The 26307-nt window shown below is 38.0% G+C and overlaps 4 protein-coding genes and 1 pseudogene across 11 annotated transcripts; all 5 read right to left on the minus strand.

Annotated features, from left to right (window-relative positions):
• Window positions 1-2180: 2180 nt before the first annotated feature.
• On the minus strand, window positions 2181-4856 carry LOC119987590 (annotated as a pseudogene).
• A 280-nt stretch (window positions 4857-5136) lies between these two features.
• On the minus strand, window positions 5137-13240 carry LOC119991135. Its single transcript, XM_038837371.1, has 8 exons — window positions 12731-13240; window positions 11153-11521; window positions 10812-11071; window positions 9748-9889; window positions 9188-9559; window positions 8840-8971; window positions 7872-8000; window positions 5137-7744 (listed from the first exon to the last, which is right to left on the minus strand). The coding sequence occupies exons 1-8, from the start codon at window positions 12842-12844 to the stop codon at window positions 5414-5416; spliced, it is 3849 nt and encodes a 1282-aa protein (XP_038693299.1). The 5' UTR covers window positions 12845-13240; the 3' UTR covers window positions 5137-5413.
• Window positions 13241-15877: 2637 nt separating this feature from the next.
• On the minus strand, window positions 15878-17488 carry LOC119985931 (activator of 90 kDa heat shock protein ATPase homolog 1-like). The gene is made up of 3 exons (XM_038830415.1): window positions 16459-17488; window positions 16263-16342; window positions 15878-16140 (listed from the first exon to the last, which is right to left on the minus strand). Exons 1-3 carry the CDS (start codon window positions 17323-17325, stop codon window positions 16047-16049), a joined length of 1041 nt encoding a protein of 346 aa, XP_038686343.1. The 5' UTR covers window positions 17326-17488; the 3' UTR covers window positions 15878-16046.
• A 787-nt stretch (window positions 17489-18275) lies between these two features.
• Window positions 18276-20953, minus strand: LOC119995213 (probable protein kinase At2g41970). Of its 4 annotated transcripts, none has more exons than XM_038841643.1 (8): window positions 20749-20953; window positions 20383-20500; window positions 19782-20035; window positions 19562-19688; window positions 19207-19480; window positions 18994-19126; window positions 18820-18906; window positions 18276-18654 (listed from the first exon to the last, which is right to left on the minus strand). In XM_038841643.1, exons 2-8 carry the CDS (start codon window positions 20486-20488, stop codon window positions 18529-18531), a joined length of 1107 nt encoding a protein of 368 aa, XP_038697571.1. In that variant the 5' UTR covers window positions 20489-20500; window positions 20749-20953; the 3' UTR covers window positions 18276-18528. The 4 variants fall into 4 exon arrangements, with proteins under 4 accessions (XP_038697571.1, XP_038697570.1, XP_038697569.1 ...); XM_038841642.1 differs by having other exon boundaries at window positions 20383-20567; window positions 20749-20952; XM_038841641.1 differs by having other exon boundaries at window positions 20383-20621; window positions 20749-20952.
• Window positions 20954-21306: 353 nt separating this feature from the next.
• Window positions 21307-25951, minus strand: LOC119995425 (E3 ubiquitin-protein ligase SINAT2-like). Of its 5 annotated transcripts, XM_038841916.1 has the most exons (6): window positions 25817-25921; window positions 25015-25134; window positions 24646-24727; window positions 23831-24131; window positions 22656-23042; window positions 21307-21963 (listed from the first exon to the last, which is right to left on the minus strand). In XM_038841916.1, exons 4-6 carry the CDS (start codon window positions 24044-24046, stop codon window positions 21643-21645), a joined length of 924 nt encoding a protein of 307 aa, XP_038697844.1. In that variant the 5' UTR covers window positions 24047-24131; window positions 24646-24727; window positions 25015-25134; window positions 25817-25921; the 3' UTR covers window positions 21307-21642. The 5 variants fall into 5 exon arrangements, with proteins under 5 accessions (XP_038697844.1, XP_038697845.1, XP_038697841.1 ...); XM_038841917.1 differs by lacking the exon at window positions 25015-25134 and having other exon boundaries at window positions 23831-24100; window positions 25817-25951; XM_038841913.1 differs by lacking the exon at window positions 25015-25134 and having other exon boundaries at window positions 25817-25951.
• Window positions 25952-26307: the final 356 nt, after the last annotated feature.

The following is a 26307-nucleotide window of genomic DNA, read 5'->3' on the forward strand; positions in this document are numbered from 1 at the left end:
GATAAGTTAAGTGCTAGATGTTCACAATGGATATAATGGAGTGTATTTTAAGTACTTGAAATGTTACTTTTTTGATAAATATAGCGCTACATGCACACAATGGGTGAAAAATGACGTTTGAAAATTTAGTTGTGGAAAAATGATACTTGAGAGTTGGAGTATGTATATAGTTGATGAATAGTGAAGAGAGATGATAAAAAGGAAGAAAGAGGTGATGAAAAGGAAGAGAGAGATGATAAAAAGGAAGAAAGAGAAATGAAAAGGAAGAGAGAGATATGAAAAGGAAGAAAGAGATGATAAAAAGGAAGAGAGAGAAAATAGAGAAAGTGAGTATGAAGTGTTGGAATGTATGAAGTGTTGATGAATAGTGTATATTGTGAGATTTAATCATCCAATTAAATTGTGCCACGTAGGATAAAGGAGGAGAGAGAATAATTTTGAAGTGTTTGATATTTCAAGCATCACTGTGGATGTTCTTAGTGGGGGGAGAGGATATTTTAACGACTTGAGTTTGAGTTCCAGGTCATCACTCTCCTCTTGATCATCACTAGTTACTTAAATACTCCTCCCTCCATTTTTTTCCCCTCGCAAAAAATAATAAAATAAAAATTAAGTCCGATTTCTCCCTGAATCACATTTGACAAATAATGGACCCAAATTATAATCATATCTATTTGCCACTATTGCTTTGATCGCATAGAGGTGGTGTTTTTACACTAGGGAAGCCTACGAGTTCCACATGTCAACACACAAGTGCCCGAGAACCAGACAAACCCACCTTGGCTCTCCCCTTTCCAAGTCCTTACTTAATCATCCAGCACTTGTGTGCTGATATATGGCCTCCCTTGTATAAAACAACTCTTTGCAATTAAAACAGTTACGGCCTATATGGATGGTCATGTAATTTGGGTCCATTATTTATTGAGAGATCGAACTTAATTTTCATTTTTTTATTTTTTGCAATGAAACAAAGGGAGGGAGAGGGGGTATTTATAGTTTTGACGTAATTAATATACTAAAACATTGGTGTGGCATTAACAAATTATTTAGTTTATAATTTTTAAAAAAAAGAGTATAATTTTTGTATTAATAAAACAATGCTAAGTAATAAAAGAACGAAAAAAATTGTGCTGGTGCCTAAAACATTTACAATCATTACGAGTGGGCCCCACCAAACAGCATCAAAAATCCGGCGCCACCTCGATGCACAAGCTATCGATATTGCCCCTTCTTTAAATTTTTAAAAAATGTGGGACTCGCGTGAATAATTATTATGTTTATAAGTTTTTTATTTTTTAAAAAATATGAGAACTACATTACAATCATTACCATGAACCCCACGTCATCTTTTAAAAAAATAAAAAAAAAATGCGATCACTTGCGCGATAACCCCATCAAACAAGTTAATAAACTAATTTATAAACTGTGAAAAAAGCTGTCAAGTTGGTTAAACTCTTATTGTTCTGCTAGCTTTATAAGCCGTCAAAAAATATATTCAAGTTTAGTTTAAAATATAGAATATCAACACAAAAAAAATGAAAACCATATAAATCATTTTAATTTGTTACTTTATGATAAATTTTTTATTTTTATTATAAATATTTTTAAATTATAAATTACTAGATATTTTTATATAAATAAAATTAATATTTAAAAAATTTATTATATTATCTTAATAAATGATGGGAAGAAACAGAAGAAAAAGAAAACAGAAACTCTAAAATAAATTTCGATTTGAAACTTTTTTTTTAGAGTTTCTTAGAACTTTTAAGTTGACTTATCTGTCACATTTGGTAAAACGTATGCCCCTATATTATAAACTAGCTTATAAGTTCACTTATAAGCTATACCAAACTGGCATAGCTTGATGATTTGTTCAAACCCTCCACGCAGGTATGACCTGTATGGGCTCTCGCAAGAATCAGCTTTTTCAGAAAACATGCTGAGAGTGAAAGTACTGATGATCTTGAGAGGAACAAAAAATAAGGCGGCATTTATAGGCGACAATATGTGTATTAGGAGATGCATTCCCAGTGTTGGTGCTCAAGTATATTAGATTTAGATTATCAATATGTGTATTAGGAGGTTATTGTGAAAATTGTATAACTGTTCCCATTATATCATTTCCTTCAGCAATGAATCTCAAAAAAGAAAGAACAAGAAAAAAAAGAAAGAGATTTACTGGGGCAAAATTTTATGAAATTTTTCATAGTGATTTCTTGTGGAATGATACCGGTATGAACATTTTAGTTACCGATCTGAACAAGAGAAACAAGGCTGGATGGGAATACCTCAATACATGACATTGAAAACTGAAAGATCCAATGTCTCTTAGCAATATGTCTTGAATGAGCCTAGTCATCTCGAGAGCTCAACTAACCTGAGAAAGGGGAATCCGAACAAGATCAAAAAGAATGATATGACCATAAAAATCAACTCCGGAAAGATCAATATGTAAGCTTTACCTTGTTAAACAAAGTGCAAATGGTCTCATTGGTGAGTTCAATGAGCTCATCCCTTTAATTTGAACTCAGCCACCAAATTCTAAAGCATAGAAAGGCGGTACAATATCGACTCATGCAAATTTTAAGGGGAAAAAAATCAACATGCAGCATTATAAAAACCAGTAATCGGCTTTACATGTTCATAACTGTCCATAGCCATGCGAGTCATAAGTTCCAGAAATTGAGGAGGCATACTCATCCTAACCTACACAGAAAAGAGATCTGCAGCATTTAATTCTCGTGGCTTACACCTAATATATAATTGAAGCTGAAACATATCTCACAGATATGTTTGCGGTATCAAAAAAGATATTAAATATGTGATTAACAAATTTGGTTAGCCCCAAGTCCACCATGAGCTAATATCTTCCTGAAGTTTGCCACCACATCAACCTGCCAACTTACTTGCATTTGTCTATGCAAATGAGACACGAACAAATTTTTTAGGTCAACTTCCAGAAAATGGCCCCAGTGTGACAGTTCCAGATGATATTCCTCGTACAAAACAGCAAAGAAAGAAGACAGAACAGAAGTTGAGACCTATCATGCCTCTCAAACCCTAACTTGACTTTGCCAAACTGCATTATCTTGAGGTAACAAAATGTTTACTATAAGTGGCAATACTAATGGAACCTCACTAATAGATGGGGCTGAAAAGTATTTTCTAAATTCATAAATGTTATCACTTCAAACCATCGGTCTTTCTATTTCCCCACAATTAAGAAATAAACTATAATCTGTAATGATAACTACGGTATCACAGGCATCTAAATAATTTTACATGGAAGACAAGAACAAGATGATTAAGCTAGAGGTAAATAAACAAATCTTCAGAGCAACAAAGTAGTACAAACACACTCTTCTACTTTGAGTACTTTTTTCTTATTCTCCACAAAGAGGACTCCGAAACAATTTACTATGAGTACAGTTATCTAGGTTTATTAAGCTACCGCACTATGGCCCCTTTATTAGATTGGTTGCTTCCTTACAATCTCCAAGCTTAATACTAGGAAGAAAGGTATGACAAACAATAAGTCCATGTATGCTTTCAGGGATTAAGGCAATCTGAACAACTACATAAGGAAATAAACAATGTTTATCGTCTAATGTAAAAGTAAGACTATCACAGCTCAATCCATTGAAGTGTTCACCCAAGACTTCAACAGTAGATATAATAGATAAGTAAAACTGTAGAACAATGATTCTATACAGGCTTGCTCCATATATTATTGCCAATTTAATGATCAGTATCCAATCAAATCATTTATGTGTTCAAACTAAAATTCAATTGGGCGAACTTTCTTGCGAGTAAATTAATCAAGTAAATAACTAATTTTGAACTCTGTAGAGATCCACTACAAAGTAAGGATCTAAGATTACCTCAAACAACAATTCGATCAGTTGCCAGATCTAGAGATCAATTAAGGTGTCACCTACATAAAATCAACAACAAAATCAGGTTTACAAAGGCAACAGTAGCTTAAGAGAAAAAATAATTAGCACCAAATCACCGAACCTGATCAATTTGTCTTCGGATCCGGCATTGAGAACAGTCCGGCACCGGCTGCGCTCCTTGGGGGGTGAGAAGCCAAGAAACTTCTGTAGATTGGTACGGATACTGACCGAGCACAGCAAATACAAGAACGCCATGGAACAATCAGTTGCATCGTCCCCTGGCAATCCCCTGTGGCTCATCTTCATAACAATTCCAAATGGCTTAAACGGAAGCTTGGCCACTGGTTTTCCATCGAAAAGCGAGTTCAGAATCCTGAAGACAATGAAGAGAACAACAGCAACGACGGCACCGGATTTAAACTTGAACAAGGAGAGGTCGCGGCTGGCATCCTTAAGGCTGGTCTCGACGCGGTCGATCCTTTTGGTCTTAAAACTTCTTGTTGATGATCTTGTTAGAATCGGTTTTCATAGTTTCGAGCTTCTTGGAAGCCTTGTCTATGGAGGACTTGAGAGATTTGTAGGAGTTGGTACGGTAGATGAGAAGCCAGGAGAAGGCCTCGCATACGACGGCCGTGCAGATTGAGATGCCGACTACCGAGAGGCTATCGGACTACTTGAACCGTTGAACGATGAGAGGAAAATCGGTGTGGCCATGATTGATCACTAAAAGGAAGAAAAGTGTTACGTGTGAAAGCTATTTCTGTTAGAATGGATATTTGGATCTGGATTGGCGAAATCTTGTGATTGCTCCCCTCAAGGAGGCACTCTGCACTGGGAGGAAGAAACTTAACTACTAGCCGAAAAAAGAAAACAAAAAGAAAAAAAATAACTACTTGGGCCTGAAGGAATGGCCATCTTCTTGAATGCGCTTGTAAAAATGGGCCCTCCAGCTGCCCCGAGCAAATAATTAGCAGTCTCAAACAGCCCTCAATTTATTTCAGAAATAAATAAGGATTGAATATCACGTAACAACGAGAGGTGATTCAATTAATAATTGATTGGGTTAGATATATGTATGTCTAAAGTTCGATTTCAATGATAAACATATCTCTCAATAGTAAAGCCTCAAACAGCATTTAAAAAAAAAAAAAGAGCTGACCACCAAAGTAATCAACCAAGTGAAATTATAAGAGAATAGACTAAATATTCTATTCTAACATTTCAGTATAAAAGAAAATGGCATACCAACAAATCCTCTATTAAAGAAAAAACCAAGCTCATACAAAAAAACTTCGAACACTATTTCGCAAACTTTCCTCTCTGCACTAAAACAATGAGACAATCTGGATAACAATCAATTTAAAAAAACTGTAAACTAAAATTTGGAATTTCTCGGAAGAAGATTATTGAGTTGGGATTACATAGGGCTCAAGGCTCAAGCTTCCAAAACACACAAGAAAATAAAAACTGGATTCCCCAACAGGCACCTCACCTCACGCTTTCTCGTTGACATATTAGAAGATTGAAAACCTTATGCCATTACTTGCTGCAAACAAGTTGTACTCTTCAATAATCGTCTCTTTCCTGGGGCAAGCATGATTGTTTTCGACATGATCTGCAGAAAACCTCGAAGGGAAGTCCCTGACAGTACCATTGTCTGAAGATACAGGATTTGAATTACGTCCTGTTGAAAGAGCTCCAGGCCTGTCAAAATGGAACAAGGAGAAGTTGGTGTCACCCATTTGCAATTTGGGAGAATTATCATTCTGCCCAGCGTTCCCACCTGGAGGTCCTTCCATTTGATGTGAACCAGTTGGAGACACCCTCTCTGTATTGCCTCCATTAAAAACTTCTTGCACCACTGCAGGAGTAGAAATCCGAGGTTGCTCCTCCAAGTTCAAGCTGTTGGCAGTGGCAACTGGCTGATAAACTGGAATAGGAGCATGATTAAACATGGGGGGAGGTAAATGCTGCAAGGCACCATACTGCATGCATAGGCGAGAGCTTCCATCCAAACCACACCCAAGAGGATCAGCATAGAAGTATGGATTAGGATGGTGGAAGGGCATCATTCCACTAGCTGGAACAGCAGGCCAGGATGAGGAAACAGAATTTTGATGGTAGTATCCCATTGTTGAAGGAGCCTGTAACATTGAAAAATGTAGATTTTGGTTATGCATAGGAGCAAACACCCCTTGATGCTGGGAGGCCATACCAACATTAAGCACTCCGTTATCAGAACTCTCTAAAGTTTTCATCAGTGAATTTTCTACTATATTATTTTTGGCAACATCTGATGAAAGCCTGTCCATATTCCTGCTTCGTAATTCAACCCCTTCACCATAACTAATTTTTCTTTCCATAGCAACTTCTCGATGATCTGAGGAATCACTATGGATGCATACGGAAGATTCTCTACCCTCTGATTGTTGACTGGCATCTTCAGAATCTGATGTGGATGATGATTCCAGATTTCCATGGTTTGAAGATGTTGTATTGCTATCTCCCTCGCTAAGACATGAAGAGCAGTTGTCGGAGTTGGAACTATTACTCGTAATGGGGTCGGAAGTGACACTTGAGGCAGCAACATTAGGATGCAATGCAACTTCCTCGTAAACAGCTTCTGTCAAATAGCAAGAGTCCTTAGTTTCCACAATGCGTCTATTCTGAAAGCCTACGTCTGTTCCAACTCTACAAGTACTTGTTTCCTTCGTTTTATTGGCCCCATAACCAATCTCAACTGAGTTACCAGACACATTTCCGGAGAACATGTGATCTGATGACTTAGTGAGATTGCTATTGCGTTCTTCAACCTTGGGAACAGACGACCTCAAGTTAACATCAGAGTCTGAGTTGCTCCGGGGGTACTTCTTTTGTAATTCCATGGGCTCCCAAACTTTCTTGGAATGAATCAAATCTCGGCTAGAAGAATTGCTTCCAGTTATTACTTTATTTTTGGGTCTTCCACTACTCTCATGCATGTAATCTATTTGATCATTCCTGTTGCCACGATGAAATGGCTTGGACATATCTAAAGTAGATTCTGATTTCCTGACAGATTTGCTCTCCCAACCTACTCCTGTTGTAGAAACATCAACCTTCATTCGGTATTCATTCTGTGGGTTACAGCTGCAAGAATAGGAGTCATGTCTATCACTTGTCTTGTTGCCAGAGTAGTGAAATTTCTCACTGAACTTAAGGCTACAGTTTCGGCCATTAGGCTTGGAAGCAGTCATCCCTATTTTTCTGTTTGATCCATTGACACCCCTCGAAGGAGTCTCAAAGTTATCACGGTGATATCTTGAGTCAAATCTATTAATCCCAACAGCATTTTCTGAACCGACTCCAAACCGGCGTCTGTCAGACCACTTTGAAGATGTATCATGTTGGACTTCTTTCTGAAACTTCAATCTCCGACGTGAATGTTTGGATTGCTCCGTCAGGAAAGGATCAGTACCATCTTTCACATTTGCAGCTTCCTCATCATGAGAAATATAAGAATGGGTTTGCATTTTTGAAGAGTTAAAACCATTTGAGAAAACTTCTTCCAGGATATTAGGCGATGCAGGTCTCAAGGGAACAATATCATGTGTTTCACTAATAGAATCCCCATAACTAACGAGGTTACTAGGCTCCTCATTGGCATTTGGTGCTGAATCTTGCTTTGAGACATCAGGAGAAACAGGAGTATGATTTGATTCAGGAGACCTCTTTTCTTTCTCTCTTTCTCTCCCTTTTAACCTCTCCTTTCTGCGCAGCTTTTTCTCTCTTTCTTTTGTTCTTCTCCTCTCTTTGCGTTCTTCTTCTTCACGCTTTTCCTTTTCTTCTTCTTCAAGAAGTTTCATCTGTAAAGAAAAAGATCACAGTGGTGTCAACAACACTTTCCTGTAAGAGGAGAGATAGATCTCCTTTTTCTCTTTCATTGACACAGAAGAGGAATCTTATATTAAATATCATTGCAAACCACAATACCTGCTTTTCCAACGTAATAATTTCTTTGCATGCAACATGAACACGGTCCTCCAGCAGCTTTAGTGCAAGAGAAACAAAGATGCTGTGTGCATTCTGGCGTGCAGTTCCCTCCCGGAAAGCCTTTTCAACCTGAAACAAATGGCACAGAAAAAGTTATAAAGAATGTTATGCTCACACATGAAAACAAACAATTGAAACTGCAAGTGCAAGAATGGATAAATCGAGGACATTGAGTGAGGCCTCCATTCATCATTAGGAAATACGGGTGCAGAGGAATGGGTTATGTCAACTAAGGTTCATGCCGACACTCCAACTTAACATTAAAAAGAGGCATCATTTTCGTTGTTCTATATCACTAAAACTAGGGGTTGGATTTATTTTATTTTACAAGATATCTCCATTAGATCAATTGGTAGCAGAATACATAATCGACCTAGCTATAATCCTTCAAACAGTGAAGTCTACGTTCCCAACTATTTATCTAGATTACATTTCCAGAATTCTGGTTTGAATATTTACATTAGCAATATGTTTGCTTACCAAAGTACAGATGGCTGTATCTGAATAATCTTTACATAATTCAGCTAAAAATTCACCCCCCTGTTTAATATCCACAGATGAGCCAAAAATAAAGTTCAACTGACCGTCTTTTTTTCTTTTCTTCTTAATGCAAAAAAGAGCACTCTATAAAGGGGGCACCAGAAAGGTGCAAGTCTAGAGCAAAGGCCAAGCCTTACAAACAAAGAAGAATAACGAAAATAAAAGTGACCATCATCATTCTCTTAGTCTATCAACCTAATCATCACAATTTTCATGCATCAGTAATTGACACCTCATTTCCATTTTATCGTTAACGATGTGTATGCGAGGTCTAGAAAACACCAAAGCGAGTGCTATTAGCAAATAATTATATTCAAAGTGTGCAGATGGAATTAATAACAAGCACATTGCAAGAATGTAAAACATGCCTGCTCTTTGAAAATAACAGTTGCAGCATCTAGAAGAAACTCTCGTGCAAGTTCAGGACTCTTTGCATGCTTTTGTGGGCGGGAGCATTCTCCATCAGTCTCATTTCCATCCTTGTCTGTGGAATCATCATCCTGAAAGTGTTTTAACATAAGCAATTAGAAAAGTTATGCATAATCTTGAAAGTCACCACAACAATAATACAAAACTTTGACACTAATTAAATGGTAATTATAAGAGTTAAAGAACTTGTACTAAAAGTTATACATAATCTTGGGAGTCACCACAACAGCAATACAGAACTTTGACACTAATTAAACTGTAATTATGAGTTCAATAACTTATACTACCTCTTCTTCTTCAGCCTCTTCAGCATGTTCAAAAAATCTTCTGATACTTTCTCCCCTTGTAATTGTAACAAAACCATCTCCAACAACCAGCCGACAGTGCACACAATGTTGACCCTTTAATGCATGAGCTTTTACAGAACGCTCAGTGCATCTGCCATCTAGTTTCCAACCTCTCAGTGTAATGTAACATGCACTGAAACCACCAAGATCTAGGCCACTAACTTGAACACTTCCATTCATGCCAACATTTTCAAATTCAAGGATGTCAGATTTTCCTTCTCCTGTTCCGACTGCCCATTCAAAATGATGGTATGTTCCCACAGTGTCAGCAAAAGTATGGCGCCAATCAGCTTGGATTGTGTCATCAGATACCTAAGGATATAGAATTTGAAATTGAGTTATACTCTAAACAGCATTAAACTCTCACAGAAAGTCATAGAACTAGGATCTAATCATCGAAACTTCCATCCAAAAGTTGATAAAAAGTCGGTTTAATACAATAAAAGAACCAGAAATTTGCAAAAGATCTAGGGGAAAAAAGAAAGTAATGGGTTTAACACCTCATACTGAAAGGCTGTGTCAGCAACACAAAACCAACCAGTACAGCGAGGTTCTCTCCGCATTCGTTTCAGCTCTTTCAGCTCCTTGAACTCACGAATAACATTCCTTCTGCAATCTCTGCAAAATCTCTTGCTGTCAAACCTGTGACAAAAGCATCATCTTCTTAAGAGAAATAATTATAAAATATATTACTAATTAAACTTACAACATTAGCATCTAAAGCACTTGGGTTAAGGAGGAAAGAAATAATATAATATAACAACATGCTGAGCAACTAGTCTAAGAGTGTGCTTGGATTGAGGGGTTTGGAGGGAAGGGAAGAGAGGGGAGGGGAGGGGGAGAGAAGAGAAGGGAGGGGAAGTGAGAATATTTTTCCCTCACTCATGTTTGGATAGAAAAAAAAAGGAAATAAAATTTGCTTAATTTACTAATTTATCCTTATTTTTATGTTAAAATACTATGGGTAAAATAGGTATTTTACTTATAAATGACTTAATTAGTAATCTCTTCCCTCCAAATGACTCCATTTTGGGAGGAAGAATTTTGACAAAAATTTAATGAAATCTTCCCTCCAAATCCTTCATCTTAATTTTTTTATAAACTATCCAAACAAGAGAATTGGAAGGAACCTCTTTTTCCCTTCCATTCCCTTCCCTCAAAATCCCTCAATCCAAACACACTCTAAGGCAAAACTAGCGAATGACATTGTGGCATCACAAGATTGAATCAAGCCAGAGATGGGCCAAGAGCGACAATGAACGGACAACAAAAGTATATAATGGTTCGTGCTGCCTCCAACTGTAATCTTTGACAACCATCAGCCACGTGCACCCCTCAATAACCATGTCTTCAATATATGCCTCCTGACCATATCACCCCTCTCATTCTGTCAAATTAAGCTATTTCTCTGCGCTTGATAAAGATTTTACTGATATAACCACCTCCAGTGTTTGTATTTGACTTTGCTCTCAAATTAAGCTGCTAGATCAATTCCCATACCTTTCTTTCACTAACTTAAACAGGACACCACATGTAAGATGTAAATGCAATTATCAGCACACACCTGAACATGAGCCTCTCAATAAAATCCTCTTCTTTCATTCTTAAAAGGGATTGCCGAGTCTCTTCTCCAAGGGCTGACCAGAAATCCACCAATGTATCACAAGAAAGCCTAGCAGTATGCAATGCACATGTTTCCCTAGGTCCATGTCCTCTGCCATAACTTGTTATTCCTTGGCTTATCCAACCCCGACCTCCCCCACCACAAGCATCGGGATAGAGCAATTCTCGTTCTCGTTCCCTTGCACATGCACTGTCAAATACCTGATTCAATAGATACATTAGCTACTAGAAATAAAAGTGCAATAAACAGATATGAGAAAATAATATTTAGTTAGAACCGACATTTTGAAGCCCCTTGAGAGATTTTGAACACAAATAGCAGTCCAAAAGGGTCAGCGATCCATCACGAGTTGTGGTCAGACCTCCCCAGGGATGAACAGACGGATCCTGAATTTCATCTTGGTATCCATTACAGGTACTAGAGTCATTGTCAATTTGATCTCTTGATACTCCTAGTCTGTTTGAGGGAAGGTGTCCACCTGCTCCCTCCTGCTGCAAGGATTTTCCATACATGACAATCTGCAAAAAGCCTTCAAGCAGGAGCCCATTGCATCTGGAGCAGTACATGTTCTTACGGGCTTGCTCAAAGAGTGTTTGCTTGTCGATTCTCAAGAGCTCCTGCCGAGCTTGTGGAGACAGTTCACTCCAGAACTACAACACAGATGTGTAAGACTGTTTAGCAACTAATACTACCATTTTGTAAATTTACCATAATACTTGAACTAGATATAAGCAATGCATTTGCATTCCCAAAATCCGAGTGTGGACTTGTAAAATGAATGTTTGTCGGAAACACAATTTATCACAGAACAGAATAACCACGAACTTGACTCAATAAATTTTTTAGGATGTGGAACCTCTCCAATGTAGAACCAAAAAACTCGACTCAATCAATAACTTAAAAACTTATCTATTTGCCCCTAGGAAAAAAAATTAGCATGTCCACCATATAGTGCAAATATCACGGCATCTTTCCATTCACTTATTTCAATAAATTTCAGATACAAGAAAAGTGTACGAAACAGCAGAGTAAATGTTTCTCTTATTTCAACTAGCGTTTCAAAAGCTCAACATTCTCATTCCTATCCAAGCAAGCAGATAATTGATTGAGAACCCACTGCCTCAGCAAGAAAAGTTGCACAAAGTCATAATTCCAACTGCATAACATGGTAGCTATATTCCAAGGACCAACCCCATTTATTTAATAAGTACATGACTCGTACAAGTTCCCTATTCATTTTTCCATTTCTTGAAAACAAGGGAACCCCGTACTTTGCACAGGAAATGACCTAAATTCTCATTCCTTCAGCAAGAAAAGTTCCACAAAAGCAGAATCCCAACTTCAAACCATGGTACCCAACCCCATTGATAAGTACATAGCTCATACAAGTTCCCTAGTCTTTTTCCATTTTCGAAAACGAGGGAACCCTGTACTTTGCGGGACAATGCCCAATGCTTGAAGTGGCCCCTCACACACAGCATCGGTCAAATTAGGGGATTTTTCTGGCTCCAGGGACCCAAACCACCGGATAGAAGTGTTATCCCTGGCACCCTAGAGTTCCCTATTACCAAAATATGGGCAAAAAAAACATAAACTCCATCCGATTGACCGAATAATCAAAAAAAACATGAAACCTCTGGCCAATAATTACGCAGCTAACAAAGAAAAGCACCGCCACCAATAATTTGCTTGCACTGCAAGATCCAATCCAAACTCAATCAAGCATTAACTCATATAAAACCCGATAAGGAACAGTGATCAAATCCAATCCCAATACTCGAAACTACTCACTGCGACACAAGACGACGATGATAATAATAATTATAGATCATAAATAAAAAAGAAAAGGAACCGAATACCTTCTGGAGCTGATTCTGGCTAACATCGACGCCCTGCTTAGACCATAGCCAATTGCACTGGACCGTCGATGAAGCATTTCTGAATTGTTCATTTCGTTGCGGTAATCCTGGCATCTTGCGTCTCACACACTGATACTTTCATTCACCAATCCTTCCATATACTGCCTCTCAATTATGGCCAGAAAAACGACCCGATATGGATCCAACCGTACCGATTCAATCGAATTACATTGAATCGGATAAAAAATCGCAGTTTACACCAGTTGATAACAAATGAATCATCTACGAATCGCGCGATTGATTTCTGAGGAGTGAATGAGACAATTATTTGGATTGGATGAGATGATGGAGATCGAATAGGGAAAAGGATTGAGAGAGAAAAGGACGTGAGGGGTTTTTGGGTAGATGACGATGAGATTTGGTGCCGGTGTGCTGCGTTTATATGTGTTTGGAGCGAGAGATTTAGAAAGGAGGATCAGAGCGAGGATTGGCAATGGTAGCTAGCCATGGTATGGTATTTTGTCACGGTTAGAAACTGCGACTGCTGTTACAATTGAAATAATATTTACCCAAACGTAATCACCGATGGGTTACATCTTTGTATTTACCACATTTTTGTATGAAAATGAAATAACCTAATTGCAAAACTACGAATCATATTGGCTTCAAAAGACGGTGTTAGCAGATTTTTGTCTCAAATAATTCTTCTTTGTCAAAAGACTACAATTCCATGATTTTATTATAGGTTTTTCTAGCACCAAATAAGATGAAAACTTATTTCTTTCGTAGGAAGAAATAAGAATTGTTGCAATGACGAATAGATGTTAGTGTCGATAAATCTTGATTGTTCGACTCAAATACTCAAAATGCTTCTTTTTATATATGGTTTTTATCCGCAAACCTAACGATTTTATGAATTTAGTATCTATATATAGATTTTATGAATTTGGTAAGTTATACATACTAATTAATTACAGATTTATGATGAAGGTTTTATTCTAAATTTCGTCTCAACAACTTTTTATTGAGATTTAACGATTTTATGATATATTTTGAGATTACACTAAACAAAAGAGGAACCAAATATCGAGTCCATTAATTATGATTACTCATTCATACATCTTGATAAATAATTGAACAAAATATCGAGAGTCTATTATTGGGAAAGCCCTTTTGTCTCCAAAACACAATAGATTTGATACCCGGACTAGGAGTTTTTAAGTAGAGAAATCAAATAATAAAATTATTAATGCTGATATCTGCTGGGCTTGCCTATAAAAAGTCAATAAATATTAATGCAAATGCTATTTAAATGGCCCCCCGTACAATAATAATACATAAAAAAAATTCCAATTTATTGCTCAATAAACCACAAATAAAGACACCAATTGTCCTACTTACCGACGGGAGGCATAAAAAGGTTTGAAGTCTAATCTTGTTGCTTCAGCACTCTTGTTGTTTCTACATGAGAACAATGAGAACCTGGATATACCATCCTCACCCTAGGAACTTAATTACAATGGAGTAAATACATGAGGATCCATACACTAAATATACACACGAGAGCTAATCAAAACAAAAAAAAAACTGGTAGATTATGTCTATGAGGTTATCCCAATGATTAAGAATGGCTGGAAACAATCAAAATCCAGTTCAGGGTTCTCAGCTTAGTTGTGCCTAGTTCATAACCTAAGTAGAGCATGGCCAAACAAAGCAGCCCCAAACGACTCACTTGACAAATCAATCCCATTTGATTACCAGCAAGAAAAAATAAAGTTCGGGGTTCTAATGACCACTCATGTGCTTAGCTTATAGATCATTTCTACAGTTAGGCTGCAAGGATGATCTAGTACTTGCCAATTGGTACACAGGCAACCTTCCTCCCATCATAAACAACCCATCAGCAAGATACCAGAACTAACACATTACTCGCAAAATCCTGCCTACGAGATTTTTCTGGAAATCAATCAAGGAAACCATTGTTGAGATTCGACATCCAAAACATCAAGATATATTGCTTGCTCTGAAATTGTATGCACACATACCCTAATGAAGGTTTATGCAACAGTGAAGTTCAAAAGCTGAACACGGCAACATGAATATCAGTAAAGAGAAGAAAAAAACAGTGAAAATTTTACTACAAACTTAATGTAATCTTCATAGAAAAGCCACAAATTGGGAATTATAGTTAATCTTTTAAATTCTTTTAGCATCACCCAAAAGCTTAAGTCAAAGCACCAATGCAGAGGATCAAGCACAACAAAGTGTTCACATCGACGGAGCTACATGCCAAATCCTAGTCAAGAAATAACTTGGCAAAGAAAGAAAATCTATACCTTGAAAAAAATATTCAAAAAATTAAGTCAGGATGCCTATAAAGGTGTAATGTTAAATGTGAGAAGCCACATGGAAGAGAATTTTACCCATAGAAAATCTCCAAAAAAAAAGTCAGATATTAAAGCATGAAGCTTAAATAGCATAATATATCAAAAGCGCAAAAAGAGATATGGGAACTAACAAGATCATTTAGAAGAGAAAAAAAACAAAAGTTTCCAAAGATGAATAATCACACAGTCCCAGTCCTACCACTATACATCTCATAAGCCTTTTCTTACCAGTAAGATTCTGAGAACTTAAAGGCGGCTACTCAATACCATTAGTTAAGATTCAAAAGTCCAACTAACTAACTAAGTCATACACATAAGGTCTGAAGAAAATTTTGCTTCCCATTCTTGTTAATGTGCTTTCAATACTCCAACAAACAAAAACCAATACAAATGCATGTTTTTCCTCGGCTACAGTACCACGGTTAGGGAAGGAAAAAACGCAGATAGCTAGATAGCATATACAACCTGAAATCCTATCAAAACCTCCATCACAAAAACTAAAGCAAAATTTTCATATCATCAAGCTCTAAAATCACTTCCAGGATTGTTGAATCGGTAATATGGACGAACATCAAACAAGTATTAAATAACGTCAACACCGAAATGGAGGATTTGAATGTTGAAAACATATAAACGAAACTACAATAAAGTGAGTAATCCATCACAAAGAAAATAAATTTCAACGAAACTTAATAATCTCGCAAAGCACTCTGGTTAATAGAAGCAGCATAAGATCAATAATATTCGCTTTCATTAATCCAGATCAATAATATTCGCTTTCATTAATCCAAAGTCTAAACCTGCATTGGCATTGCTCATTGATGATAAACCACAACTTGCAACAGTAAAAGCCAATAATTCATAATTAATCGCTGAAAGAAACAAAAATTCCATGATAATTCTACAATTCATATATTTGTCTAAAGATTTCATATGCCAAAACCAAAAACTGCACGTATCTTGTGGAAAATCAGATCCCTCCATCCTATCTCTGTATTCTCCACCACAGTGGCATTCCCATATCTGCACCCAAAAAAATGAAAAAGGTTATAAGCCACCAAAAACCCATGAAATAATGCGTCAGAAATGAAACAAGTTAGCTCGGAATCATAGTTTAATCCAAGCATCCCAAAACTGACACCAACCTGTCTTCCTCGGGAATATCCGTCTGTGTTAACTTAACGATTGTAAGCCCAGGTTCGGGCTCATCCAGAGTAAGTCTTACCTGTAATGGCCATCCAAAAGACATTCAGCTAAACAATGTCTTCCAGAAATAGCTGACCGCAACAAAATACAATCATCATAATCCCGGAAACAGATATAATCAAAGCAACAGCTTACCGTGGATACAATCCCATCAGGCCAGCTACCGAACCTCCACTTCTGAACAATCAACTTCCCCTCCTGCAACTCCACATTGGTCCCTGTCACAGCCCCGTCAAATATACTGAATTCCCCACCAACCTCCTTGCTTATCCTCGCATTACTCTGAGTAAACCCCTTCCACCTATTCTCATCCATCAAAATCTCAAACATATCCCTTGCTCTACAACTAAACTTCTCCGTCAATGTTATCGTCTTGAACCCCTCCTTGCTTTTCTTCTCCTTCTTCTCCACTACCGCCGGCGAGGACCCCGCTGCTTCCTTCTTGGCCGGAGCCTGACCCTTCGGAGCAACCTTTTTAGTCTCCAATTCATCCTTAGCAGGCCCACCCTTGGCCATAGTTTGGACATAAAATCGAACCTTCTCCAATATCACCTCCTTCCCCTTCGCTATCATAGCCTCCTTCAGCCTCTTACCAATGGGACCGTCGTCCCTAACTGTGAACTTGATTTCCGGATCCTCATCAGCGTTCTCGTCGGAGATATAGGGGATTTCGACGGATCCATCGACTTTGAGGAGGGATTTGCCGTCGGCGTCCTTAGCCTCGCCTTCCCAAGATAGGGAGAGATTAAGCTCATATCCAGGAATGATCTTACCCTTCCGGACATTGACGTAGGCCTCTCCGTCAAGCTTCTCAAGGTTCTTGGTCTTGATGAAGAGATTCCCATCGCCGTCAAGGAGGGTTAGGTCGGAGAGCAGCTTGGATAGGAGATTACGGGACCACTCTAAGCAGTCGGTCTCCGCCCAGTGCCAGTTGTGGACGTTGGAACCGTCGGGCCTGTCCTCCACAATCCAGCGCTTGTCGCCTTCGCCGTACTTGGCCATTGACTTTTCGATCGATCCGGAGAGAGATTGGTGTGTTCTCGATGTCTGATGAGGAATGGGAGAGAGATAATGAAAAAGACGAGCTTTGGAGTGTTCTTCTGTATATAGACGGGACTAGAGTATGGTGCCCAACAAATTGGGGAGAGACTGAACGGTGGAGTGCGGAAGGACCTAGCATCAAGGTTCAGAACTCAGAAGCATTTATTGACCTCGTGTTGAGTTTTTGTTACGTTAGCGGGAAGCCTGCCCGGACTATGGCTCCTAGCCTCCTAGGGTTCGCAGCCCACATAAGCCCAAGTTTACTGGGAAATGGGACTGGGCAGTCCACTATACCTTTGTGGCCCATGGGCTTTAATGAGCCCATGGGCCATTCTATTAGCAGATCAATGAGCTTTCCTTGCCTCCCAAGTCCCTACCCACCGGCAATTCTGATTGATAAATTTGAAATCCTCCCCTGCAGCCGCACAAGTTCAATTTTATGTATTGCAAAAGGTCATAAATATTTGGGTTTGATAAAATCTGGTTTTTCTGCTATATAAAACGGCATCTCTTTTGTAATGCGTCTGGTGTTGTAATCGGTGCTGGTCAGGACTACTGGACAGAGTTACCGGAAAAGTTTGGCATGGATAGGATCGCCAAACTTTCAAATAACACATTCAAAAAAGCTAAGGTAAGTTTTGTTATGCGTCTGGTGTTTTGTAATATGCCTTTCAAATAAGCTCTCATGTGTTAGAGATAGGATCGCCACGGCTAATGCTTAGCAAAGTCAAAACGAAGAGCGGATTTTCTGTCTCTCGAACAAAAAAAAAAAGATAAATATCCTGCATCGGATTGGCATACCCAACCGAACCTTAGACGCAACACATTTTATGAGCGTAAGAACCAATGGAGACGGTGCATGAAGAATAAAGAACACATGCTTAGGTGTTTGGGCTTGGATTTACAACATGTTATATGAAGTTCAGAGAGCTTAGAACAGATCAAACTAAAAAACGATCATCTTTGATACACACTGCTGAAGGGGAAAACTATGATATAAATCTCCTAAATGTGCTATGCATGTTATTCCAATTAAAATAAGAGATCAAGCATGATTCCTCTCGATAACAATATAAAGAGATGACAGTAAGCTCACAAAAAACGAGAGAAAGGATAATGTAATACAAAAATCTTGGCCTGGTGAGTTTGAGGTCGACAGCATATTTATGCATGTGAGTCGGGTCCTGCTGGTTTTGATGTAAGCAGTGGCTGAAGGGCTTTGACCACAATTGTCATGTTTGGCCTGAAATCTGCCTCATATTGAACACATAGTGCTGCAACAGCTGCTAACTGATACATACATTTTAAAAGAAGAAGAAAATAAGTAAACCAGTACCCACTTAAAAGGTAGATGATATCTTCCAGCCTAAGAAGCACTAATATGGGTGCGGGGATACGGAGATTCATTCATTTCTTCCAAAAACTAGGATATGTGTGCGGCTATTGGAGACTTACCTTAGCAATGGCTTTTGGTGGATAGTCATTGTTTAGCTTGGGATCCACACATTGTTTCACTTTGTCTTCACTCAACCTTGGAGTTGCCTGCGGAGTTGTCATGATGTAAACTAAGAGACATAAAAAGGTCACTAGAAAGAGGCAAAAGTACTGGTTTATAAAAATAAAACACACCCAAGTAACAAGACTTTGCTGTCCTTTAGGCATTGTATGATCAACTGGCTTTCTCCCTGTCAAGAGCTCTAGTAGAACTACACCAAAACTGTAAACATCACTCTTTTGGGTTATCTGTCCTGTCATGGCATACCTGAAAAGAAATCCAAGTATCAGAAGGGAATTGTGTATAAAACCAACAATTCTTTCTAACGTCTTTTATGTCCTGCTTACTCTGGAGCATGGTAGCCAAAGGTTCCCAACACTCTAGTTGAATGCAATCGAGCTGCCGAGTCCGAAGATGCATTTGACACATTAAATTCAGCGATTTTGGCTAGAAATTCGTCGAAAAGAAGGACATTGCTCGATCTGACATCGCGATGAACTATTGGGGGTTGGACCTTCTCATGGAGATACTCAAGGCCTTTTGCTGCACCATATGCAATTTTAACTCTTTGGTTCCAGGTTAGAACTGGACCTGGCTCAGCTCCTTGAACACCTTTCCTTCCTAAACAAAACCACTAACACTCAGTTGAATTCCTCAATGAGATTAGAAATAAAAACACTCAAAACTGATAATAGGCCGTACCATGTAATACATCATGTAAGGAACCCATTGTTGCAAACTGATAAACTAGAATTCGGTTGTTCCCCTCCAAACAATATGCCATCAACTCCACAAAATGTTCATGTTTGAGCCTTGAAACTACTGACAACTGCACGACACGAACAGAGTTGGTATCGGTTTTAAGTACAAAAACATAAATTCCTCCTGAAGAAAACAAAAAAATCTCTCCCCAAAATCTTACCTGAGCTCCAAAATCGGTGTCTGGCTCTTGTGAAGTATCAAGTTTCTTTATTGCTGCATCCTGACCATCTTTTAACTTGGCGTAGAAAACCCGGCCATACGATCCTTCTCCAATCAAAGCCTTCTGACCAAAATTACCAGTCAATCTGTTTAACTCATCCAATGCTATAGCTGGAGTTTCAATTGGCAATACTTTCTGTGGAGCACCAGTTTTCATTACATTAGAACTCCTTGGATCTCCTCCTCTTCCACTGCCTATAACACACACAGGGCATAACCACATTAAACTTGGGAGCCTCAATTCATGCCTTCCAAGGCTATAGCCAATAAATAAGTCTTGTCTCATCGAACCATTTTAATGCCATCAAAATCAATGTAGCTGGAGATTTATTGTTAAACAAAACAAAGATTTTGAATTGGTATTTGATGACGTTCAAAACTAATTTCGATCTCGATGACGTATCAGGTGGTAGGAGAAGTTACCTCACCTCCTGACAGCGAATCCGATTACAAGATATGTCACCAAGACCAAGCTAGTTTTGGACGTCTTATCACTTATGAGAGAAAATGAAGGAGAGATTGTGATTGATTAAATTATATACCTGCGCCGGGTCCGCCTCCATACGGGGTGCCACCTCTGGGTGGGGCTGTATATTGATTTGCAAGCTGACCGTTGGGTTCTTCCTCTGCACCTCCGCAGCAGAACATAGCTCAGATCCTCTGCATGCAAAGGTAATCACTCTTCGGATTTATCGTTAATCTAAGCGATTCCCTGCCAATTCATTCTCTAACATTATTGATCAAACAATTGGATTCACCAATATGAGAATTCCATGTTAATCTGAAAAATAATTTACGCAAAGCAGAATCCATCACAAAATTCGAAAACTTGAATTTTCTTCCGCAATTCCAAATACATGACATAGTTTGATCAATAATTAGGAAAAACTTATGAGGAATAGACTTACCAATAATCCTGTGATTCAGATCAAGCACCCAACAGAGGCGAAGGCAAGGCAAGGAAGCAATGGAGAAGAAGAGTTAGGAGAAGAAGAAGAAGAAACAGAGGAATAATTGTTCTGTTTAGGAGAAGAGGCACATATGTTTCTCTGTTTTGCGGGGAACTCGGGTCTATTAGTGTTTAATCGCTAAAACTAACCTTTCTACGTGCTTTCACGTTCCTACAACACATCGTGCATGCTCATGCGACGGTTTATGATTCCTCTTAGCATTCTTTTTGTTTTTTTCTTTCTTCAACCACTCTGTTTTTTTTTTTTGAAAATGGGTAGGAGATTCGAATTTTGATCACCAACATATATATGACTAAAAACATGTATATTACCTATGATTGTTTCCTATACTTTGATGATTTATTTATTTGTCAAATCGTCAAAACTGATGATTGATCATGCATACCACACAAACGTAAATTTATAACATTTGAATTGGAGTCCATTTGATGTTGTCTAACGTTTCATAGACCTTATCTTTGAGAATGAGTTAAGAAGAAAATTTAGTGCGCAAAATTCTCACGAATTTCTCATATAGATTCATGTAGCCCTACCCAAACTCGACATTATCACAAGTTTCAAATGTTATAGCCTGTTAAATCACTTAAATACACGGTATATGATACATACGAGCAGCAAAAAAAGCACAAGGTTCAGAAAGATGGCAGATGATCAACTTTGCTGCATTGATTTATGAGCAACCCCGTTGAACACATTTCAAGTCCTGCACTATCCTTCAACCTGAAAGTTCAGCAACCCCATTTTACCGTCACCAGGAGAACCTCCGGTGAGTTTCTCGTACACATCGTGATGAACTGCCAAACACATTGGCATATTCCTTATTTTCACAGCTCATTCTTCTTTCCATATACGTCCTGTAACCCTCAACTTCAGCTCCTGTCGGTCCCCGCCAGAAAAATAGAGAGCTAAATTTCTCTGAATTATAAGTCCATCTTGGCTATCGCGAACTTTCCTGTGACTGTCGCGGATGCTCCTGGGAATTCCTTGCCATATTAGTTTACGGCCATTCCCACCAACTTCCAAAGTATAGCTAAATTTCTTCGCCTCGTTATCATCACCCATAAAGCGTAGGAATGCCATATAGACTGGAGCTGTGCCGATCTGGAAAGCTTCAAAATGCAAGCAGAACTGTCTACCAAAACAATTGAACACCTGCAGGAACAACAACAGCATTCAAGATTTTGCTTAAACTTGTTAGGAATGTAGGTTTGATTTTCCAAGCATGATGCTTGAACTAGCACATGTCAAGAGTGCATCTTTATTCCCTTTTAGAGCATCATCATACTCCGTGGAAATTGGGAATCATATCATACTCTAGTTAGAAAGTGTAAAGTATATTCTCATGAGGCATAGACCAATTAAGCCTAAGATTTGAAAAAAGACATTAAATTTTTCATTAATTTGCGGTGTCTTTATTTGTATGAATGCATCATCTAGATAGACTAGATTTGCCTTTTGGAGTTGACTATATAAACCCAAGATTGACACTTTTGAGACACACTCCACGAATATGTTACGGTCCTTCACTACTAAAATTGTCTTTGTTCCTCTCACAATTTTCTTATGTTATTCCTCTATTAGTCACTTCTAACTCAAAATGCTAATTATTCTCAACCTCTTCACCCACCCTACATCACACAGGCAGAACCAAAGCAGCCAAAAGAAGGAAAGAAAATCTTAAGCACAAACTTTCAGTCATCAAAATCAGTAGCATAAATAATTTAAGTTAATTTAAACCCTTCCAGGAGAAACAAGGTTGAATATAACGGTATCAACACTTGAAATTCCATCTTTAGTAGTTGAAAACCCAACTTTATAGTGTACAATAAATTGAGAGAACTTACGGTTAGCATCCAAGTCGCATTTTCAACTTCATTAGGATTTGATTTGACATAGCGATGGTTGAAGGTACACCCATCATGCATGTCGACCTTGTGATCATCCTTAAGATGCGCAACAAGAGCTAGAATGTCACCAGTGATGGAGCACTCAGACCCAGCATAAGGACAACTGTATGGACGGAAATGACAGTGTTGCTCATGCTTCAGCTTGCCATAGTAGGGGAAGATATCATGACAACCTAAAGTCTGGTATCTGCAGGGAAGTTCCAATGATTCCGCAACTTTCTCCAAAGCCAAACACCTTATATTGCCAAGATCATAGCGGCAAGTTGGGCAACAGTTTCGGACTCTGATCTTGCAGTTTGAACATAAGGTGTGACCATTGGGACACTAAACAAATTAATCATAGAAGGAGAACATTAGAAACTTGAGAAATTATAAATGGCAGAATACTTTTACAACTTTCACAGTAAGACTGAGATAATGATATAAATAGCACAGCTGCGTTAATCAAACTATAGAACGATAATTTCTATGACTATAAATCACAAGACGTACTGCCAATGAAATAATTCTAATACTTCTGTGCGACACAGCAGGCAGTCCCAGACTCACAGTCTCCTACAGACCAGTGCAGTATTGTCAACACAATAAAGCCTATTTCTTTGATGAAATCCAAATCCTTATGAATTTCAAAGCCCCTGACCATTTGATTTCCTACACATTATGCAAAAAGCCTCTCTCCAAACCATTTGACTATCACGAACTTTCACGGTATCATGCCAAGGAGGGCCTTGATCAATGAGAGGCTAAAATGCTATCCTCTCACATAATACTTAAAATCTTAAATTAATAGCTATAAGGGTGAACAACTCCTGTGCTTTAAATATAATACTTGAACATATAAAAACATAAAAATAAAAGTCTGAAACACACCTCGATTATATACAGTAAACTAAAAAATAATTCGGTGAGCGTTATTGACGAATTCAGTCAGGTAACCCAAATGTTAAACAGCTTCTGAGTAATGTCTGCTCCCACTATCAATATGGCGGATAATTGACTGTTATAGTGATTTGGACTAATACGATGCAAAATTGAAAATTCAGTCCTATGTATCTACATTTAAGAGAAATACGGAAGGAAAAAAGACACAAAAATTGAGGGGGGGGGAAAACCTGGTGAATCGGAGGGTACATCAAATCTGAGCAGACTGGACACTCCAGGAGCTCATGCACACCATTATCTGAATACACTCCACATTTTCCACCCAAACCAACCGGTGATTTTGTTGGGGCACCATTAGTCTCAGCTTTTGCTGTGGAAATATCATAATCTGAGACTCTGGAATGAGTTTCCAGAACTTCTTTGCAGGTGCTTCCCCCGGGAGCCATATCTATTCCAAATTTCTGTGGTATTTTATCTCAATCAACAAACAAGTCTAGTACCTATTCCCAAAAAATTTCAACATCCATCAACCTGTAAAAACAAAATGGAATTCCATATTAAAGGCACAATGAGCTTGCTGCAAATTCCTCTTTTAAAACAATTTCCAATTCAGTCTAGCTTAACTTCAAGGCCAAAAAAATATGGAATGGAGTAAATATATTATAATTTAAATATATGTGTATATGTCATCAATTTCAAGGATATACCAAAGATATGTATATACATATTTCTTTTAAAGATTAGGGTCAGTGCAATAAGTGATGCACATTTCCAGTTTCTAGACGAACAGCCATTACTCATAGGGGCCATGTGATACTGCCTGGCAGTCATTATAAATGTACTATTAAGTCATTTACAAACAAAAGATATTCCATCAGTTAGCTCAAAGAATTGGGGACCTCTATGCTAAGACAACGCAGCAAATATCCAGGAAACATAAATTACCCATAAAATCAAATAAATAACTCCAGCTAACTTTTTCCATTTTCATGTAACCAATGACAGTTTAGACAATAGTGGTGATGATATGATGCCAAATCCATACCTTATTTGCCCATCTTAGTGAGTAATATATTGCTTCTCAATAGTCCCATCATAGTTTGTGCATCACTTAAAGAACAGTATTCCTGCCAATGAAGAAAGTAAATGTGTAAAGAAACAGGAAACCGCACATAGGCAGATGGAGATATGATTTTGAGGTATCAGTACTTATGAAAGCCACCACCAAAAACTTCTGTTGGCTGACAATTTTGCAATTTAAAATACAACACAAAGCTTATGTCCAGAAAGTATGTGTTCAGTCTGAAACTAAATGTGTCATTAGAACATGTTTTGAAAACTGCAATGGAAAATAAAAGGCAACAGAAAAAGGTACAATTTATGCACTAAAGTAAACAATTGTTGTTCACCGTACAAGAGAAAAACAACGTTGAAGAAAGGAAGTAGCTTTTATGTCTAACTCCTCAGCTGCACTCAAAGAGACGAACCAACTACATTACTAGCCCAGCAGGATGACAAGAAAGATTGGGAAAATCTGGAAAGTCATAGGAAAATAAAAACTGTGCATTTCATAAAAGCAATTTAACTGTTAAAAAAACCAAACCAAGACTGACAAAACTCCCAACTGCCAGTTTCAATCGGTTAATGACCAGAACCATGCAGGCAATTCCTTCTTATACACTAACAGTTAAAGCAATCAAAATCTGAGACACAAATGCAAACAAATCAAGACTTATTTTGGGTTTCTAATCAAGCCGCCATTTGTCAATACAACTGAATCTGGATGTAGCCAAAAGCTACCTTTTTTGAACTCTGGAAGAACCCATCAAAGGAACCCGAATACAGGAGAAAGATATAGAAAAAAAGCATAAGAAGTTGATTCTAGATCATCAAAATTCTACCTACCCATTCAAGCCAATCACCAAAGAAATCTAATATCAAGCGCATTCGACGCTAACAAGGGGGAAAAAGAACAAAAAAAATTCAAGTTTTTAGACAATTAAACAAGTTCCAATAATTAGGGAAAAACAAAACGAGAGAACAACAAAGAACAAACCAACAAATGGGTTCTGAGATTCCAAGCGAAATGAAGCCAAATAAAATCAACACGCACAACTAAATCCGAAATTGTTCACAGACGATTGGAGCAAAACAAGAAATTGAAATTCAAAGCAAGCTAATTATTAAAAAAAAGCCCGAAGAGGTCCGAAACTCACGCGTTGCAGGCGGATATGCCGAAGGAGGATAGATTAGTGTATTATTATTATAAGCATCGATGGAAACCATGAATGGCCCTGCGTTGTCTTTATATGCTTCTCTTCGCCAGTCTCTGAATGTTGTCTTAATTTTGGTAGTTATTAGATATTTAGATATTGTCTTTTTATTTTATTTTATATATATTTGAAATGACCGAGAGAAGAACAAATGCCCCCTCCCGAACGCGCCGTTTTGAAATAAGGAAAATTACTTATTTTCTACGCGAAACGGTTTGACGTTTACCTTCTAGAAGCCCAATTTGCCCGTCCCGTTATAAAGCCCAAGTCCAACTTGTTGTCCACTTGGGCCCTGTCTGCGTCACCGCTTGACTCTGTGTTTTTTTTTTTAACGCACATGATTTAAATGCATTCGTAAACTCTACATATCTCACATGATGCAAACAAAATCATTTACGTACGCAATCCCAATTGTTAGGATCCCTATCATTATT

This window comes from Tripterygium wilfordii, chromosome 3 (assembly GCF_013401445.1).
Source record: "Tripterygium wilfordii isolate XIE 37 chromosome 3, ASM1340144v1, whole genome shotgun sequence".
Classification (NCBI taxonomy): Eukaryota; Viridiplantae; Streptophyta; class Magnoliopsida; order Celastrales; family Celastraceae; genus Tripterygium; species Tripterygium wilfordii.

What these genes read in the sequence shown, in the direction of transcription:
- LOC119991135 (XM_038837371.1), bottom strand. Translation starts at nt 12,844, where the DNA reads ATGCCAGGATTACCGCAACGAAATGAACAATTCAGAAATGCTTCATCG. An exon ending in CTCTCAAGGGGCTTCAAAAT is followed by an intron (nt 11,072 to 11,152) that starts GTCGGTTCTAAC and finishes CTATTGAATCAG; the next exon opens with GTATTTGACAGTGCATGTGC. An exon ending in ATTGAGAGGCTCATGTTCAG is followed by an intron (nt 9,890 to 10,811) that starts GTGTGTGCTGAT and finishes CTTTTGTCACAG; the next exon opens with GTTTGACAGCAAGAGATTTT.
- LOC119985931 (XM_038830415.1), bottom strand. Translation starts at nt 17,325, where the DNA reads ATGGCCAAGTACGGCGAAGGCGACAAGCGCTGGATTGTGGAGGACAGG. An exon ending in CTGATGGGATTGTATCCACG is followed by an intron (nt 16,343 to 16,458) that starts GTAAGCTGTTGC and finishes TGGCCATTACAG; the next exon opens with GTAAGACTTACTCTGGATGA. An exon ending in GATATTCCCGAGGAAGACAG is followed by an intron (nt 16,141 to 16,262) that starts GTTGGTGTCAGT and finishes TTTTGGGTGCAG; the next exon opens with ATATGGGAATGCCACTGTGG.
- LOC119995425 (XM_038841917.1), bottom strand. Translation starts at nt 24,046, where the DNA reads ATGGCTCCCGGGGGAAGCACCTGCAAAGAAGTTCTGGAAACTCATTCC. An exon ending in TGTACCCTCCGATTCACCAG is followed by an intron (nt 23,043 to 23,830) that starts GTTTTCCCCCCC and finishes TAATTTGTTTAG; the next exon opens with TGTCCCAATGGTCACACCTT. An exon ending in ATGCGACTTGGATGCTAACC is followed by an intron (nt 21,964 to 22,655) that starts GTAAGTTCTCTC and finishes TTGTTCCTGCAG; the next exon opens with GTGTTCAATTGTTTTGGTAG.
- LOC119995213 (XM_038841643.1), bottom strand. Translation starts at nt 20,488, where the DNA reads ATGTTCTGCTGCGGAGGTGCAGAGGAAGAACCCAACGGTCAGCTTGCA. An exon ending in TGGAGGCGGACCCGGCGCAG is followed by an intron (nt 20,036 to 20,382) that starts GTATATAATTTA and finishes TGTGTGTTATAG; the next exon opens with GCAGTGGAAGAGGAGGAGAT. An exon ending in TTTGGCTACCATGCTCCAGA is followed by an intron (nt 19,127 to 19,206) that starts GTAAGCAGGACA and finishes ATTTCTTTTCAG; the next exon opens with GTATGCCATGACAGGACAGA.